Source organism: Heliangelus exortis, chromosome 7 (assembly GCF_036169615.1).
Source record: "Heliangelus exortis chromosome 7, bHelExo1.hap1, whole genome shotgun sequence".
In the NCBI taxonomy this organism is placed as follows: domain Eukaryota; kingdom Metazoa; phylum Chordata; class Aves; order Apodiformes; family Trochilidae; genus Heliangelus; species Heliangelus exortis.
Genome location: NC_092428.1, coordinates 33,743,113 through 33,760,818, shown reverse-complemented (window position 1 = coordinate 33,760,818; position 17,706 = coordinate 33,743,113). Strand labels below are relative to the sequence as shown.

Below are 17,706 nucleotides of genomic sequence, written 5' to 3'. Positions count from 1 at the left end.
TATTCCCATTGTTACTAGCCTGGTTTTATGATTACTGATAGGACATAGCTGAACCAGATGCCAAGCATTTCTCAACATTATACAAGACCAACAATAACACACTGTCAAATTCATCTTGGCTTAAAAACCCAGTCTGAACCAGGAGATGCTGGAGCAGCATTTACAGTTTGGTTGGTACAGTCATTAGGAAACCAAGGAGAACACCACAAGTATGTCCCCTGCAGTCACCCAGGCACCAAGCCAGGGCTGCAGGTCACATCCCCACCTGTGACAACGTACAGGACATTTACAGATGACCACTGCTTACACCTATGCAATATTTTTTTCAAAAAAAAAGATTTTAAGCCCCATTATTAAGTGCTATGTAATGAAGTCAAACATGTGACTAACATAATCCATGTGAAGAGGGAAGAAAAAAAAAAAATTCTGCCCACTAGAGCAAAAGGAAACTGAAACCTCAATTTCAGGCAGCACTTCCACAATCCAGCTCTGCAGTGTCCCAGGCTTGAAGACCTGCACCTTCCTACTCATTTATACAGCCTGACTGCTGGCAAAATCAGCTTTCTGATAGATAATCACATGTTTGCTGGTGCTACAGTGAAATTCTCCTTTTCAGCCAGGTTTTTCCTCAATTCCTTCTCCTTCCTCAAGGAGAAAACTTGGGTGAACTTTTTTATTTTTAGCAGAGGACCTGGGTGAGCTTTTGCAGCAGCAGCAGCACCTCACTGCAGAAGCCTTAGTAAAAAAGCAGCATCAAAGTCTACATATGTGGACAACCAGTGTACATTCTTCATGTTTATTTGGTTGACAGCCTCAAAATAGATGCACTGAACCTCACACCATGTACTTCATGCATATAACAATTTAGTGGTAAGAGGACAGCTTTTTCATTACAACAAAACACAGGATGCAGTGAGCAACAAAACTATAAATAAACCTGGGAGTTCACACCAAGTTGAACTAAGCTGTATAGATGAAAACCTTGAGTGAGTACAACCAGCATTTTCAGTCTTGTTTATCATATGCATTGGGCTGCAATATTAAAAGGTTTATTTTTATAAAAGGATGGAACTGCACAGCATACATCCACATCCACCCGTGGCTGGGAGATGAAGGTCACTGTGCAGATGCCCAGACACTCAGGTGCCTTTTCACCCCTTACCTGCAGCTGAAATGAGCCAGAAAAAAAGGAGGGCACAAAACACTCCTGAAGGCACTATTTGAGAATAAAGCAAAATTTTATTCAAGATTTAAATTGCAGCAGCTTTTTAGCTGCAGATACAATCAGCCTCTAAGCCTGACCAGCTGAAATCAGCAAATGAGACATCACAGGAGCAGAGTGCTGCTGAAATCCAGCTCCTGCCCACATCCTTCCAGTAAAGGCACAATTTGCTCAGCACCATCATCCCCACAGTGCCCTTGTGAAGCTGTGAGAACCAGAAATGAATGGGAGTTTAAAGCAAAATATCTAATAAATACAAGCAAGCTGCCTTCTGCCTTTTTTCTCCAGCTTACGTACACGAATAGTTTGAGGAATTTTCATCAGGGACTTCATGAGCCCCACTTTAATTCGCTTTTTCCACTTTGAAGATCTACAAATTTGTGCCAAAATCTCTCAAAAATTCAAGACTTATTTGGTAGGCAAGACAGGAGTTGTAGAGAGGAAACTTCTCCTGCCATCCCCTGGAGTCTCACTACAGCAATAATAGGTGCAATGCCAGGCTGGATCTCACCACACCACTAAACCCTCCACGGAAACCTGGAAGAGCTGTTAAACAAATGATTATCAACAAGTTTTCACAGTGGAAGATTTATCAGTAAGAATATTGCCATGATTTATGGGTTAATCTCTCCAGAGGAGCCCCATTTTCCAGGCATGTTCTTGTGACTTAAACAGCATGTGCCTGGGTGCCACCACCCTCCTCCAAAGGGTGAAGGTCCCTAAATCACACAGCAACTCCACTGAACACCCCCAGGAAACACAAGTGCCACTCACACTGCTCTCCTAGGGCTCAGATGCTAAGGATGCAAAGCAGCAGGGACTTTTACCTCCTAAACAAGGTGCTGGGACCCAAAGAGCCAACATGAGCCAACACCTTATATCCACAGATCTTCACCTTTTACACTTCCAGTTTCTCATTCAGTTTCACAGACAAGGTTTTCAGCACTAGAACATGCCTTCTATTTGATGTTTTTATTGAAATCTGCACTAATGGCCTTTGCCATTGCTAAATCAAAATTATTTGCCATGTTCTACTGCTCTTACCCCCCCAAAATTCCACTGGAGTCTGGTTTGACATTCTAGAATCCAACTCATCTCCATAAAGGGCAGTGGATAAATAACGAAACACAAAGAAATTCAGAGGATCAACAAGGTTCAAAAAAATCCACAAAGTGTTTCCATGCATGGTGTTCTCCCCAGGGGCTTGTGTTTTCCAGAAGACAAGAGAGCAAACCTCATGGCATTTCCTGCACCCCAGCACCATGCCCAGAGCCCTGGCACTGCTCAGGGGAAAGAATGCAAAGCATCTTCATCAGCATTGCTTTCCAATTGTTCCTCTCTTCTCCTCTTACAGTGCTAAAACCCTTGACCCTGCAGATTTCCACTGGAAAAAAAGAAAAAAAAAAAAAAAAGGAACAGTGCTGCCTGCAGATGTGTTTGCACCCACCAGAAGTGTTGAGCCCCTCAAGATATCAGAAATTGTCTTAAACCAAGTTCTGCCTGAAGGCTGCAGTCAAAGAGACCAAAAATCTCAGCTTTTCACGTTTTCCCTTCAGTATTATTGAGCCCCTGAGTCGTTCCCATCAGGAAGGAGCCTGAGCCCTATCTCTGATGGATCTCCCTCTACACGTTTTTCTATTTCCTTCACTCTGCTTTGCCAACAATACAAACCCACCATGCTGTATGAAAACATTAATGATAATCCTCTCTGCCACCACCAGCATCTGATTTAACAGGGGATTTCCATTAGGCTACAGCATGTGGCTGAACTTCAAATGGAAGTCCTCGTGACTTTTTTTTACTTGAATATTTTCTGAGAATCAAGGCAAAAATAACATTCAACCACTAAACCTAACGTGTCCTCACATTCTGCAATTATTTTTTTTTTTTTAAACCAAGGGAGTGCATTAATCAGTGAGATGACACAGTTGCCTCCAAGAAACTGGTCTCTTGTTCCTTTCAGATAAGTGTTAATCTTTGTGTACATTCAATCAACAGGAGAAAGCTGCATTATTACAATTCTTCCTCTATTTCACCTGCCATTTCTCAAACCCAGGAACTGTTATATTTCTACCACTTCTAGACTAATCAGCCCTACACACTTGAAAAGTCTCAATTCTTCAATGCCACAAAAGTTACTGGGTTTTAAAAGTCAAGAGCCCAACCAGATGCATTGAGGTTCCCCAGCAATCTTATCCCATGTTGGGCTAGGATGTAACTACACACTGGCTTCAAAAACTAAAAAGAACTGGCAGTCTGTCTGGGAGGATCCCAAACAGGACAAATCCAAGTGATTATCAGCTGTAAAAGCTGAGTTTCTGGATATATTTATCCAATGAAATAAGCACAGTTTGAGGGCAGTGTCACCTCGAGTGCCCAGCCCACCAAGGTGCAAAGTGCCAACTCATTTACTTCCTATTCCTTGTAAATACATCCTCAGGACCCATCACTCCAATGTTCTGACACACCTGCACTAGTGTAGGAGCTGTAATTCTCAAGCAGCTGCCCTGTTTCTGTGATGCCATTAACATCAGGGACTTGCCAAAAAGCAATACCAGGAATTTGTGGGGTTTGAGAGGATGATCAATAAATGCCAGGGAACTTGCTTCTTCATCGTAATTACAGGGAAGAAATACCAGTCCTGAACTCTCTAAGTGTCCTCCTTTTGAGTATCAAGCCTGCTTGTTATTGATTCAAGTTTTGAATTAAAATTCAATGAAAGCTTGAAATATTGGATTTAAATTTAAGGGGGATACTTCACAGGTACCTGGACTGGTTTGCCAATTTGCTCCTTCATTTCAGTCATTCCTCCCAATCCAGTGAGTTTACATCCTTCTCATAACAGAATCCTTATAAAATCCAATCAGCATTATTTGTCAAGGCAAAACCAGTCAGGAACCACCACCAGAAAGAAGAAGTTTGATGTGTCCATCTCCCATCCACAGCAGCAAGAACAGCCACCAACATCTCCTCTCACACCCTCCTAAGGACAACTGCATGAAATTATAATTTAGAAACTCGGTCCCCAATGCTGTTTGCAAAATGTTGCTGCAAAAAAATTGCAGAAAGCTCCTGCCAGCCTGCCTGGGGCTGCAGGGATGAATAAGGAGGAGATGAACAAGGATGAATGAGGAGGTTGACCACAGCCCTGGGTTTGGCACATGCCAGGGTTCCGCTCATCCAAGGCTTTCATTAAATTACAGCTCTCTCAACATCTCCTTACTAGCTTAAGGCTTCCTGTATTTGTTTTACTGGTTTCTGCATGTTTAAAAGGAAACAATCCATTGTACGGTAAGAACACAGCCAAAGATATAAATAGTAAAGGTAACACATTTGTGTACATACACTTCAGCATGGAGAGTAATTTTCCAGCCTTATGCAGCTACTCTCAGCTGAGAAAGTAATTTCTTCTGTGTTCTAAAACAGAGAAAAACTTAAAAGTTGGGGAAAAAACCCCACAGAATGGATGCGGTCAACATGCAATCAGAACACAAGTGTAAAGGCCTCCTCTCTTGTAATTATGTTGATCACCTCTTATTTCACCTTCCAAATGAAGAGTGCCTGCTACAGAGGAGCAAAAGAATTTGTGCACTACAAATTTCAGTGGGGGAAGAAAGAAGGGAAAATTAAAAAGAATGTTCATAGCCAGAAACAGTTTAATGCACTAGAATAAAAATTATACAAAGAAACATTTAACTCAGCCTTTTTGCTTCCTATGAAGTGTTTGCTTTCTTTCAAAGATAAAATACAAACTTTTCCAAAAGCTGCTTCCTACTCTTGGAAGAGTGCAAAGATTTCCAACTGACCACGCTGGAGCAAACTCTAATGCTGCAAGGATGCCTTGATCAAACAGATCCCTATAGGTTTGGCATCTTATTCTGGACAAGGGAACCCGTTAAAGAGGTGTCTGGAAGGCAGGGCTGGGCTTCTCCTGGTCTAACAGAATGAGAGGAGGCTGCTGCTGCCCCCTGCACCACACACTCACAGGGCAGTCCTGCCAACATCTCATTACTTAATGAAAAAAAAAATCATTTCAGACCAAGTAACATTCATTTTCTGTATCAGAACTTGGACATCACACACAGCATACTTCAAACATATGGAAACATGGTAATCCAACAAAAGCTGAGCACCTTCCAGTTTTTAAATTCAGGCCAAAGTTAAATTTTGAGGAAGAAAAAAAGGTGCTACATTTGTTGTTCAAATTCAAGAACAAAGTCTTGAAAAAAAAAAAATGCCACATTGGTAGCTAATCAGATTTAATTTTGTCAATATAATCTGCTACAACAGATTAAACAACACTTAAAATTACCTTTGATGCTATAAAATACCAGTCCTGCATCAGGCTCTGGTGAACCAGGTGACAACCCACCTGGACATCAGCCACTTCTTCCCCCTACACACCCCACAATAACTCTGTACTTCACCTACTTCTTCCTATTCCATCCTAAGCAAACTTTCAGCTTGCAGAATAAAGCATCATATATCAGATCCAGATAGATTTGTCCTTGCTGCAGGAGTGACAACCATCCCTACAGCTGAACAACAGGATTGTGACCCAGAGAAGACTTTTCAGACATGCTGCACTGAAGTGCACTGCAGTATCCCACTAATATTTATCTCTGAGGCTCCTCCAAGTAAATCTCACCCTGGTTAAGCCAAAACTGTAACTTCAGAGGGTGTGAAAACACAACCTGCTCATTTCCTGGCCAGGGGAGGTCTGGAAAGGAAATGTCAGACACACTGTGAGCAAATCCAGGCTCAGTTTGGGGTGATGCAACAATTTCTTTACCTTCCAGAGAAGGAATCTCACCAGAAACGTGAAAGAGTCAAACTGCTTATTTTAAACACATGCCAGCCACCAAAAATCAGCTCCCACCTCCACTTCCCAGCAGACCCACTCCAGAGAAGCCCCTGCCAACCCAGCAGGATGGATCCATTCCACACCCAGAGAGCACCATCTCCTCTCCATGGCATTTTTAAAAGCATTCAACAAGAGCAAACACATTTATTAAACAATCAAGGAAACAACAGCAAGTTTGTCATCTCGTTGTATTATACCACTAATCCTCTTTGGATGGCAATCAAAAGACCCTGAAATGCCAAGCTAGAAAAGTCTCTTTCCAAGCAGTGGTAGCCTCTGGCTCTTTGGCTAAGTCTTCAGTCTCCTGCTTTGGCAGACAGGAGTAATCCTGGGCTGTGAAACAGGGAATTCCCAGCACATGCACAGGGCTACCTCAGCCTTCTTTATTCTACTTAAGCGACCATATTTTAATTGTTATAAAACTTTTTCTCCTTAAGAAGAGGCAGGTAGGTTATTACTACTGCATTCAAGAAACATTTTCCTACTTCCTCTGTTGCCCATGTGCCAAGCTGTGATTTGAGACACTCATAGCAGCAGATACTTAAACACAAGACCTCAGTGGACTGTTTAAACAGGAATTCAAATACACTATTTCTTCCAATACCTCTCCAAAGCCAAATAAACATGTTTTCTATCTTCCCCCAGCTCCTAATTGCATAGAAAACCTAAATGCTATCCCAGTGCAGCAGCCACTGCTGTGGCCACAGAACAGTCTAAACCACACACACTGAACAATACTTGTCATCTTTTTGTATCATTAGCATGAAGGTAAAATTAAGATTTCTTGTTTGAAACACCGGGCTGTCTAGAAATAATATGATTCACTGGAGGAGAACTGGACAAAAAAAGAAGTGCCAAGAACAGGAAAAATAGCCAGGACTGTGCTATTTCTGTAATAATCATAGCAACAATAGCAAAGACAGAAGTCACAACTGTGGATATTCCTTGCTGTGAAGAAGTATCTGGAAGATCTCACTTTAGTGGTGACCCACAGATGGATCAATATTTAGCCTGGCAAGGATATTCCAGAAGATTCAATCAGAAGAATTGTGCAAAGTGCTACAAGGCAATGTTGTACTTCCTGCAGTTGTTCACTGTTTTAATAATCATAGTTCCTGCTGCAACGTGTGTACAATTTTAGCAAGAGGAGCACTCTGTGGCACTGAGAAATACAACATTTAAGTGCCCAAATCCCCCCCTGATGTGTGTGGATGCAGCCAAACCCCCAGCACCACCACTACAGGGTGCAGCTGCCCATGGAAACACACAGCACCTACTCCAACACAAGGAAATGAGAGGACAGTTTAATCAAATGACACCCAGATCAGGGGAACTAAAAATTGGCTAAAAACGACAAAAATCCAGTAGAAGAATGACTTTAATATTAGGCAACATTTCAAATTTTTATCACCTAAATCCACAAAATTCTCGATCTGCTCCTTCTTGCATTCTCTGCAGAGCTGAAGTCAGGAGCAGCTAAATAAAAGATAATGCAACTAGGCATAACACAATAAAAGATATTACCTTCACAATGCATTATTGCTGCCAATTATAAGAATCACTTCAACTTAATTTCAAAGGCACAATCACCCTCAACTGTAACAGTCTCTTTTTTAAATTTCAAACAGTATTACATTAAGGCAATAACTCACCTTCCAGCTATAATATCAGTCTCCCTTATTGCAAAAATACATTTCATAAATACTTCTCATTGACAAGTCAAGCTAATTCAGGTTAATTTTATTGTATTTTGGTGCTATCTTGCATTTGTGTGCAATTACCTTTATCATTTTATTGCTGTGCCAGAAAGTAATCAGAACAATTATTTGAAAAAGGAGGTGTATAAATTCTAAATCACACTTGCTGGCATTTTTGATAAAATAGCAGCTTTATCTCAGAAAGTGGCAGGGACATCAGATAAATCATGCATCAGTCAAGTGTAGCTGACCCCCAAGTGCATTGCACAATATCAGGAGTGCTTCAAAAGAAACTTTCCTATATAATCCATCATTCTTTATAATACCAAAATAGCTATACCTGAAGAGCAGGAGCTAGAGAATAATAATATAAATCTAAGCAATATGAACAAAACCATTAATAGTGCTCCTTTCTTGGCTGAAGGGGAGTCAGGAATCTGAATTGTGTTCAAGGGAAGAATTTCATTGAAATTTTTAAAATGAGTGGAACAGGTTTAAACAAATGAAGCAGCAAGTTGTGCCTTAAGAATTCACTAAAAAAACCAAATACATCTACAGGAAAATAAATGCACATAAGAGACAGGTGTCAGAAAGACTCATACAAGAATGTAAGATATTAGTCCTGGCATACACATCTGAATTTTCCTATTGTTATCAATCTCTTTTATTCAGGACAGCTTGGACAAGCATTTCACTGCATTAACAGGGAGCAAAGCACTGCAGTTAGAACAAGGAGCTGTTTACTAACTTTAAATTCAGTAACTACAGGAAAAAAAAAAAAAAAAAACCAACCAAAACCCAGAGAGAAACAGAATTACCTTTAGAATTAAATTTTTTGTGCAACAGAAAAATTAGCACAGGAACACCACAAACCCAAAACCCTCCCAGCTACAGTGATATTTGCCCCATTTCAGCCCCCTCCACACAAACCCAACATCCACTTTTGGCCATTTCAACAGGGATGGAGACCCAGGGATGGAGACCCAGGGATGGAGACCCAGGGATGGAGACCCAGGGATGGAGACCCAGATGGCAGATGGGGCTGCAGGAGCTCACATTTTATCAAAAAGGGCAAACTCCCCCAAAGAGCTGCTACTGCACCTTTCAACTAGAAGTGAGGGGGAGAGAAATGAAAAGGTTAGATAATAAATTATTACTTTTGTGTTGCTTGGCAGCTGCATCACACCTGGCTCTGAGTGTGAGGGGACCATGATTGTGCCTTCCATGCCTGGCTGTGAAGATAACCAAATACTTCTCTGCCACCTTTCTGGCTAAAAGATGTTTGCAAGAGGAAGATGCATAAATATACAACAAAGAGATGATTAATAGAAAAAGTGAATAAAAGAACCCTTATTTTCCTGAATTTCATCCTGAACCATTCAATTTCAAAAAGAACAATTTTATTTTGTGGAAAAGAAAAAGAAAGTCTCCCGCAGAGGGGTGGAAGACAGAAAATGCCACCCTGCTGCATGCCACATTGTATTATGTAAAGCAGCTGAAAACCACAAGAGATGCCACTGTTAAGACATTTTTAACAGGGGAAGAAGCTGCCAGCAGGATGGTTAGATTTGCAAGTTTGATTGTACTAAAAATACTCTCCTAGAGGAGCATTAATAATGTCACAAAAACAGATATTCCACAGAAAAGTGTATTCCTATCTTCAAAGTTCATTTAAATTATTTGAAGAATATGGTTGGTGATTAAAAATGTGTTGATGTCTTTCTTGCAGAAAGGTAAATTTTTTTTAATTTCTTGATAACCATACTTTTTTTTTTATTATTTTACTATAAAGTTACTCCTCTACACTTATCCCACTGAAGCATCAAGCCTCAAATCAAGCCTGTTTTTCAATGGGGTTATTTATTAGGAAATGGGAGCAAACCACTAACTTTTAACTGAAAATGCAGCATTGTCCTGTTAGTTTATGCTCTGTGGCAGATAGATACATGATGGGGAAAGGTCCACTGATGCCTGTTACCAACCATGACAGAGCTACAGAGATTTACAATGCAGCATCAATCTTGTCAGCTGGATTCTTAATACTGACTGCTGGGCACTGGGGAAAAAACAAACCATGTTACGTGAACTCCTTGGTAATGCTGGAGCTTCAGCCTGCACCTACACACAAGCCTATTGGTACTAGAAACTTACTTTTGGAACAAGCTTTGGTGCCATGGTAGAGGAAAGGTCTTCACCTGTAAGAAAAAAAAAAAAAAGATTCTCAGTTAGACTGAAATTTAATTTGAATTGCAGTGTATGTCAATAGTGTGATTTCCCTTACAACCAACTCTGAATCAGGGTTTTAAATGGGCTCTAAGTTTCAATATATATATAAGCAAAAGCAAGTTTGATTTTTTTTTATATAAGCAACCAGGAATTTTCATGTTCATCGGGTCACCTGCTGCTTGTTATGAGCCAAATTAAAAAAAAAAAATAAAAAAATCAACAGATGGCACATTGAAGACTTCTTCTGTAACAAGCACTACACAGCTCTGATCTTTTGCATAAGAATGCCTTAAAAGCTATGGTCTGAATTTAAGAAATACTTGTTCAGGCAATAATGCACTTGAGTTAGTAAAATAAACAGCCTTTTGTGATTTGGGATATAGCATATTTTAAGGCATGAAAGCAAGTGACTTTTCAGTCTATTCTGGGTTTAAAATTACAAATTGCAAAATATCAGGATAAACTACTTAAGAAATACACGTTGACTTCAACTATTCCAGTCCTAGTCCTAAGCAGGATTATTATTTATATATCACTAAACAAAACCGGATCCTCTTTACCCTCCCTGTTGAAATAAAAGATGCTGCTTTTTCCTTGGCAGTCACTGTGCTAAGATCACTCTATTCTGAGGATGATTTTTAAGGTAAGAGCCCAATCTCTGTTCTGAATGGCACAGGAATTGCCAATGATCAGACACAACCACGACACATTCTGGAGGACATCCCAGAATCACTGGAACAATCTTAAGAGGGTAAAACCTTTTTGTCAGCAACCCCTTCACCAACAGAGAAAATTGCCTCGTGCATGTGCAGGGGCTGGAATAAAGCAAAGGGACCTTTAAACAAGCAGAAATGAGAAAAAGAGGAATTTGTCCCCATGCTGCCTGTCCAGGACTGATGAAGCCCAAGGTTCCCACAACTTCTGTCCTGAACACAAGTGCTGTGCTGAGGCTGCAGCCATGGTGATGGGCAGGATGCTCCCCAAACACCTGGAAGCACCTCCAGGTGCTCAATAAAAGCTCCTGTGCAGCAGGAGAGGAGATGGAGCAGGAAGGTAACAGAGCACAGACCCACCCTGTCAGCATTCCAAACCTCAGTGGAACAGAAATTTAAATAAAACTTGGTGGTTACATTAAAAAAAAAAAAAAAAAAAAAAAAAAATCAGATCCTGTGAACAACTTCAGGCATATTTCTTGACAGTCTAGAACACAAGTCCTTGGGTTGTAAGCTACTTTCCTAATGACTTTCACAGGACTGCAGCCTGAAATTGGGTACATGTGATGGCAGCACTACAGAGAGAACTCCCAGATTCATAAAAACTATTTTTTTCAGTTCATCAGCTTTTAAGCACTAAAGGGAGATTCTCCTTGAAAGACAAGTCCTCAGGACTTGCAGAACATAATGCTCCCTGGTTTCAATACTAAAATTTAAAAACACTACTATATCACATCAGTATATGAATAAAATTCCATATGAAAACATTTAAAGTACATTAGATTTTTGGTCAAGATGAAAGACTGAAAAAAACTCAAGCAATCTATTCTAATTGGGTTCCCATGGTAACTGTACAATTGGGTTTTTCAGTATAACATCCCAAAGGCCCAATGCACACTTGTAAAATATACTTCAAACAGCCTGAATTGTTTTTACATTACAGCACTCCCAGGAAGATCAATTACTATACATCCCCACCCTAACTATTAGTGGCAGGAGATGTTAACACTATTGGCCAGATTAACATAAGTCATGTAGAAAACACCACATATCACCATCATTATATAAAACTAATTACACACTTCAGATTCATCAGACATGTTCCGAGTAATAAACCAATACTACCCCTGTCACAAGATCATGTTTACTGAATGTTAGAAATCAACCCCAAATATATGCCAAATCATTTTGCCTCTCATATTGATTTCAAGGATAAACAGAATCAATCATTAATAATTACATTATAAGATGACCCACAGGGTTAATCATATTCTTAGCAACTCTCAACAGAATCAAATCTAGCTGCACAAAAAGGCAACAGAAAAGCAGTCAAATCCAGGCCCTGTATAAATATAAATACTACATAACCAGTAATATAAATCAAGGTGCATCACACAACTCATTAGTGGAAACATTAAAACACCCCCATTTATTAAAAAACATCTCTCAGATGAAGCACTTGACCTTTTTGGGCCTCAGTTCTACTTTCTGAAAGCCCAGCACTGGCTGGAGGCTCAGCCTATCCTTCCAGACCTAAGCAGCAAAGCTAGAAGGAGATAATGACCCACACCCACTTTAAGTAGGATTCAAAACCAATTAATTCAGTTATTTTTTTAAAAATAAACAGAATCTCATTTCTCCATCAACCAACCAGAAATCATGGACTGAAGTCCACAAATAACCAGAGGTATTTCTGGTGTCAAAAGGAGACTGTGCAAGGGATTTCCCTTTTCTCCCCACCCTTCCCACTACATTATATTTGATCACACCAAACATCAATGGAGCTGGATGAGGGGAAAATAAAGTTGTGTAAGCTGTTTCTCTGCCAGTCTAAAACTGTGCCTTCAACACAGCCAGCCCACTGCTGCCAATGCAAGTTCTGCATTTTGTATGTATTTTAAAATGCTGTACATTTCATCCTATGAGTTTTTGAAGCAAAATAGAAAAATTAAGCTTTTAGCAGGGCCTTGAGTGTATTTTTGGCATTTATTAAAAGTTTACCTAATTAACAGACCTTCTGCACACTTGAGTGTGCAAACAAGCAAAGACAGAGTTACTGTGTGCATTGTACTGATTGATGTAAAGCAATCAGATAATATAAATATTATTGAATGATGATTACACAGCACCAACATTTACAAACAGCCCTGATACTTGCTATCTGCTACTGCAGAGTTACCTGGAGGGAGTTGAATCCACACTTGGAGCATGCAGCTGGCATGAGTCAGAAAACAAAAATCTGATTTCCAAGTGGGCTGCACTGCTAATATACACTATATTACTGAAGTAGCCATTTATCTCATCGTAATACACTAAAAAGTGGCATTTTGGTAATGATCAAAACCTGAAAACACCCCATCAGGCAAAAGCCCACATCCTTCAGCATCCCATCTGCAACATCACACAGCATGCTATTAACACAAGGCAACATTTTTAGTGATTTTTACTGAGCTGCCATCACAACCCCCAAAGAAGTGGGACTCAAACTTCAAGTCAGAAGCAGGATTTCTGGATGTGAAATAGCAGTGAAGTTCCTGAGCCCAAGCTCAACACTTCCAGCTGCCAATCCAAGCCTATCCAGATGCCACCAGCCCCTGCTTTGAGGGAGGGAAAGTTTTTACTCCCCTCTGCTCAGCTGCTCAGGACTAGAGGCCCTTGGTCACCTCTACTACTTCACTACAACCCCCCTTGTAAAGCAGAGGCTAAGTCAGACCTTTTGTATCAATTAAATCCCCGTTTCCTTCTTGAAAGGTGACTTGTTCAGATGTTTTTAATCACCTTCAGGACCTCCAGTGCACTGGGGAGAATTTCAGCTGCATGTCCAAGCTCTATGAGTGACTTGATAAGCTACCTGCAATTATTTATACCATTTCCTTTGGTATAATATAAAGCAAAATAGATAGCAGACAGTCCTGACAGATATCAGGACAGGGAGCTTTTGCTCTGCTGATGTAAAACTGTAAAGAAGTAAACAACTCAGAAAAGGATTAGCCAAGAGCATTCCCAAAGAAAAGCTTTCACAATTCCTCAAACTCTGCAGACTTCCAAAGCCACACGAAGTTTATTGACATTCAAACACATTTGACTTTTCTACACAGTAGTCTGGACCACACAAGTAGATCAGTATTAAAATTATATTTTGTATTCCTGGAAAATACTGCAACATAGGTCAGATTTTATAGTTTGGTTGTTCCTCTAAACATGTTTGACTTAATGCTGGCCCCAACACCTCCATGCTGAATCAAATTAGCCCTTGCAGGAGATATTTTAACAGGATCTTTTTCTTGCATAGGAAAGGTTTTGCTGATTGTACCTTCAGAAAAATTAGCACAGCTGAAGCACTGGCCAGCACAGATCTGTAGAACAGCAACTTTCACTGCTATCAAGCAGGGTTAAAAACGCAAGAACTGGAAATCTGTAGTAAGGACACCAAACCAGGCCTCTTGCTTTTTTTTTAATTCTGGCATTAATGAAGAAGTTGAGCTTCATAAAGCAGCCAAGACATGTGCTGGAGCCAATCACTACCTAAAAGGCTTCAAGCCTCCTATTAGTACATTCCCTTCACCAGTCCAAATATCTTACGAGCACTTGGTAAACTGGAGAACTGCACAATCTGTCAATAAAGTGAGGGGATTTTGAACTACTGTCCACATGACTCAATTTGTCAGTAAAAACTGCCACCAGCGCTGTGCTTGCAGAAAAATGTCCATAAATGCATTATTACAACTGGCAGATCGATGTCCATAATAAAAACAAATAGATTTAACAGGTGCTTGCTTTTACAAGTTGTGCCATTGGTGGGATGTGTGCTCAGCTTCACCCGACAGCTTCTGGAAATGGGCAATGCAGCCTGGGTTAGGCACTCCCTGACTTCACTGCTACAAACAGGAAATTATTCTAACACAGGAAACCTTTAAAAGCCTTGGGCTGCATACTAATGCCTTCAGGACGTAGTCAGAAGTTTTACACATTCACAATTTAACATATTGCTCTGTAAAATATAAAAGGAGAGATGTTAACAACTATCACCAAGCAGCCAGGCTTTTTTCTGCCTCACCCTCTTTGCAGAAATTAAGTTAATTAAGGTCAGCCACATCCCAGGCAGAGCAGCTCACCAGGCTGGAGGCTGATGCTTAACACCCCAAACCAAGCAGGAGCTACAATCTGTTCCCACAAAACTCTGACAGCACCAACACCAGAACCATCACTGCTGGAACCCCCTCTGCCACCACAGGGCAAGATGTCACCCTTGGTTCCCCAGGTGGGGGACAGGGCACCCAGGATAATTCCACACTGCTCAGAGCACACGTGGGTGCACCCAGGTTCAGCTCAGAACCATCAGTTGTTCTCCTCCCAAACCCTAACTGCATGGGCAGAGAACACTACAAAAAGTCACCCGTGTCTTGGGCATGTTTTCCTTTGGATTTTTTTTTTCCCCATTACTGTTTCTTCCAACCATTTCCCCTGTCACCAAAGTCAGTTCAAAGAGAATTTCTCTGGTGAAGCCTTTCCATCTTATCCACACTTCCCATAACCAAGTTAATACTTTTTCTGCACAAGTCCTTCAATTAGCCATTCAAGGAAACCCTGATAACCTTCCCAAAGGGCAGAGCTTCTCCTTCAGGCTCCTATCCCTGCAGTGATGCCATTAACTGATTCTCTACATACGTTAAGCATTAAACAGTGGTGACAAGTTAATTACAGAGTTATCAAGAGATAAAGTAGTCACGGTAACACAAGTTGCAATATAACTACAACAGTTTCCTATAGAGCTTCTGTTCAGTTGCTGGTGTAATTGGTGTAATTAACTTGTCATGGATCACAATGCAGATAGGAATTGCTAAAGCCACCTTGCAAGCTCACATGGCTACATCTTTTTTCCTCTTAAGCTTGAGGCTTTTTGGTGGAATTGTCCAGACTTGGAACATTTCTGTTTGGAAAACAAAGCAAACAAAACTTCTTAACTTGGAGAAAATATGGTACACACTGACAGAACATACACAAAAAAATAAGCAACTCGGTAAATTTCCCATAAGGGGATGTTTTCAGTGTCTTGCATTACAGGAAGGGGCTTTTTGCCCCAATGACAACAACCTTTACAAACACCCCTCAGACACTCATTAGGGAACTAAAAATCTTAAACTGCCAGAGAGGAGGGAAATCCGTTCAAAGGGGCAAAAGCCCCAACCAACAACAACAGCTGGAGAAAGAACTTGGGTTTAAAACAAAATACTCTGCAGTACCTCTGTGTTCCAAGTCTGCAAGCACTGGCCTAAAAAGCAGAGCTGGGCTGCCCCATGGTTACCAAGACCCTTCAGGTCTTGGCACAAGAGGGAAAGACCCCTCAGTGCTGCTCTCATCTCCCTGCAGAGAGCAGAGAGAGGTTCCAAAGGAACACCCGTGCACAGGCAAGGGGACACAGCTGCCAGAAGAGACTTTCAGCTCCCCAGCCATCTCCTCCTTAGGGCAGCATCCTGATGCACCAGGAGATCCCCTCTGATGGCTCCACTTAGGCTGCATTTCCATGCACGGGAGGGAAGACCAAAGGCCGGGGAGGCAGTGCAGGGAGGCAGAGCTCCTACACCACCCGGGTTGGTCCCCGGGGCATTCAGGAGACAGCCAGGGCTGAGAGGCCAAAACCTTCAGCAGGTTCACAAGGGAACCCTGTCAGCCGGACAGAGCCCTCCAGAAGATAACCCCTGTCCCCTGTGCAGGGGAAGCACATGTCTGGACACAGGAGTGATGCCCTGACAGTCATTCCTAAACCACCTTACACCCCAGTGTAAGGGGTGTAAGCAGAAGGCTTTGCTGGGAGAAACACCCCAGAGACTGCACCTCGCTGCTTACCCAGAGCTTCATCACACAGAAATGCAACACAGCTCAGGAAGAGGTTTATTTGGGAGCAGAAGAAAATAATCATTTTCTACCTCTGCTTTAAAACCCCTGTGCAGTTACACCACTGAACCCCTTCCACACACAGCTGCAGAGCTTGGCTTTGATGCCAACACCTCGAGGATGCTGTCAATGCTATTGCCAACCCAGGTGCTGTCCCAGGGCAGCTTCAGGGCTCTGCTGGGCCCACAGGCCGGTACCACTATCCATTCCATCCCATCCCATCCCATCCATCCCACCAGGAACCCCGGCAATGCCTGTGGTGCCACCCTCCCCTTCCCCTGGTCCCGGGGAGGTTCGGCAGGGCTGGCTGGGGGCAGCCGGGCTTAAAGTTTCACAACCCACCCTCCCCTGCAGTAAGGGCCGCCGACCGCCACATGGACCTACAGCAAAGGCCTCGGAACCGAACCGGGGGCATTTCCCCTGCTTGGTGTTAGGGAACACGGGTACCAGGCAGCCCCCGGCACCAAATCCAGCTCAGAACTCCGCACTGGGCCGGCACGAACGGGCTGCGACCGCACACATCCCCCGCAGCTGCTCCGGGGGCCGCCGGGATCCCGGTCCCGGTTCCGCTCCCGGTTCCGGTCCCCGCCCTCCCCACCGTTCTCTCCCCCCCCCCCCCACCGGAGCCCTGGGGCTCCCCGGCCCGGCCCGGCCCAGCCCAGTCCGCGCACCTGCCCGAGCGGAGGAGGAAGAGGAGGAGGAGGAGGAGGGAGGAAGGGCAGGGCAGGGCGGGAGGAAGCCGGGTCAGGCAGGGACCGCTCCGGCCCGGCGGCAGCGGGGGTGGTGCCGAACCGGCGGGGCGGAGCCGGCGGAAGCCCGGAAACGCGGGAAGGGGAAGCGGACCGAGCTGGCCCACCGGTCCCGAATGGACCCAGCCCCTGCCCAAAACGTCCTACCTGGTTCTGGTTCGGCTGCTCCAGGTGCGAGGGAACCCCCCCCGAGCCCCTCGCACTGTGTGAATGGCCGGGGAGAAGCAGAGCCAATGGGCCGGGGTGCTGAGCCCTATCCGGGCCGGGCCGGGGATGCTCCAGGTGGTCAGAATTAGTGAATTTCTGTGAAAGTTCATCACGAACCCACAGCCCGGGCAGG

General features: G+C 42.8%; 1 protein-coding gene across 1 annotated transcript in view; it reads right to left on the bottom strand.

Annotated features, from left to right (window-relative positions):
• Positions 1 to 17,359, bottom strand: part of MGMT (O-6-methylguanine-DNA methyltransferase) — a 122,627-nt gene extending 105,268 nt beyond the window's left edge. The window contains exons 1-2 of the mRNA XM_071749686.1: positions 17,289 to 17,359; positions 9,935 to 9,978 (exon numbers count right to left, since the gene is read on the bottom strand). Of these exons, the coding sequence (XP_071605787.1) occupies positions 9,935 to 9,958 (24 nt within the window). The 5' untranslated portion in view covers positions 9,959 to 9,978; positions 17,289 to 17,359. The remainder of the gene's footprint in view (positions 1 to 9,934; positions 9,979 to 17,288) is intronic.
• Between the last annotated feature and the right edge of the window lie 347 nt (positions 17,360 to 17,706).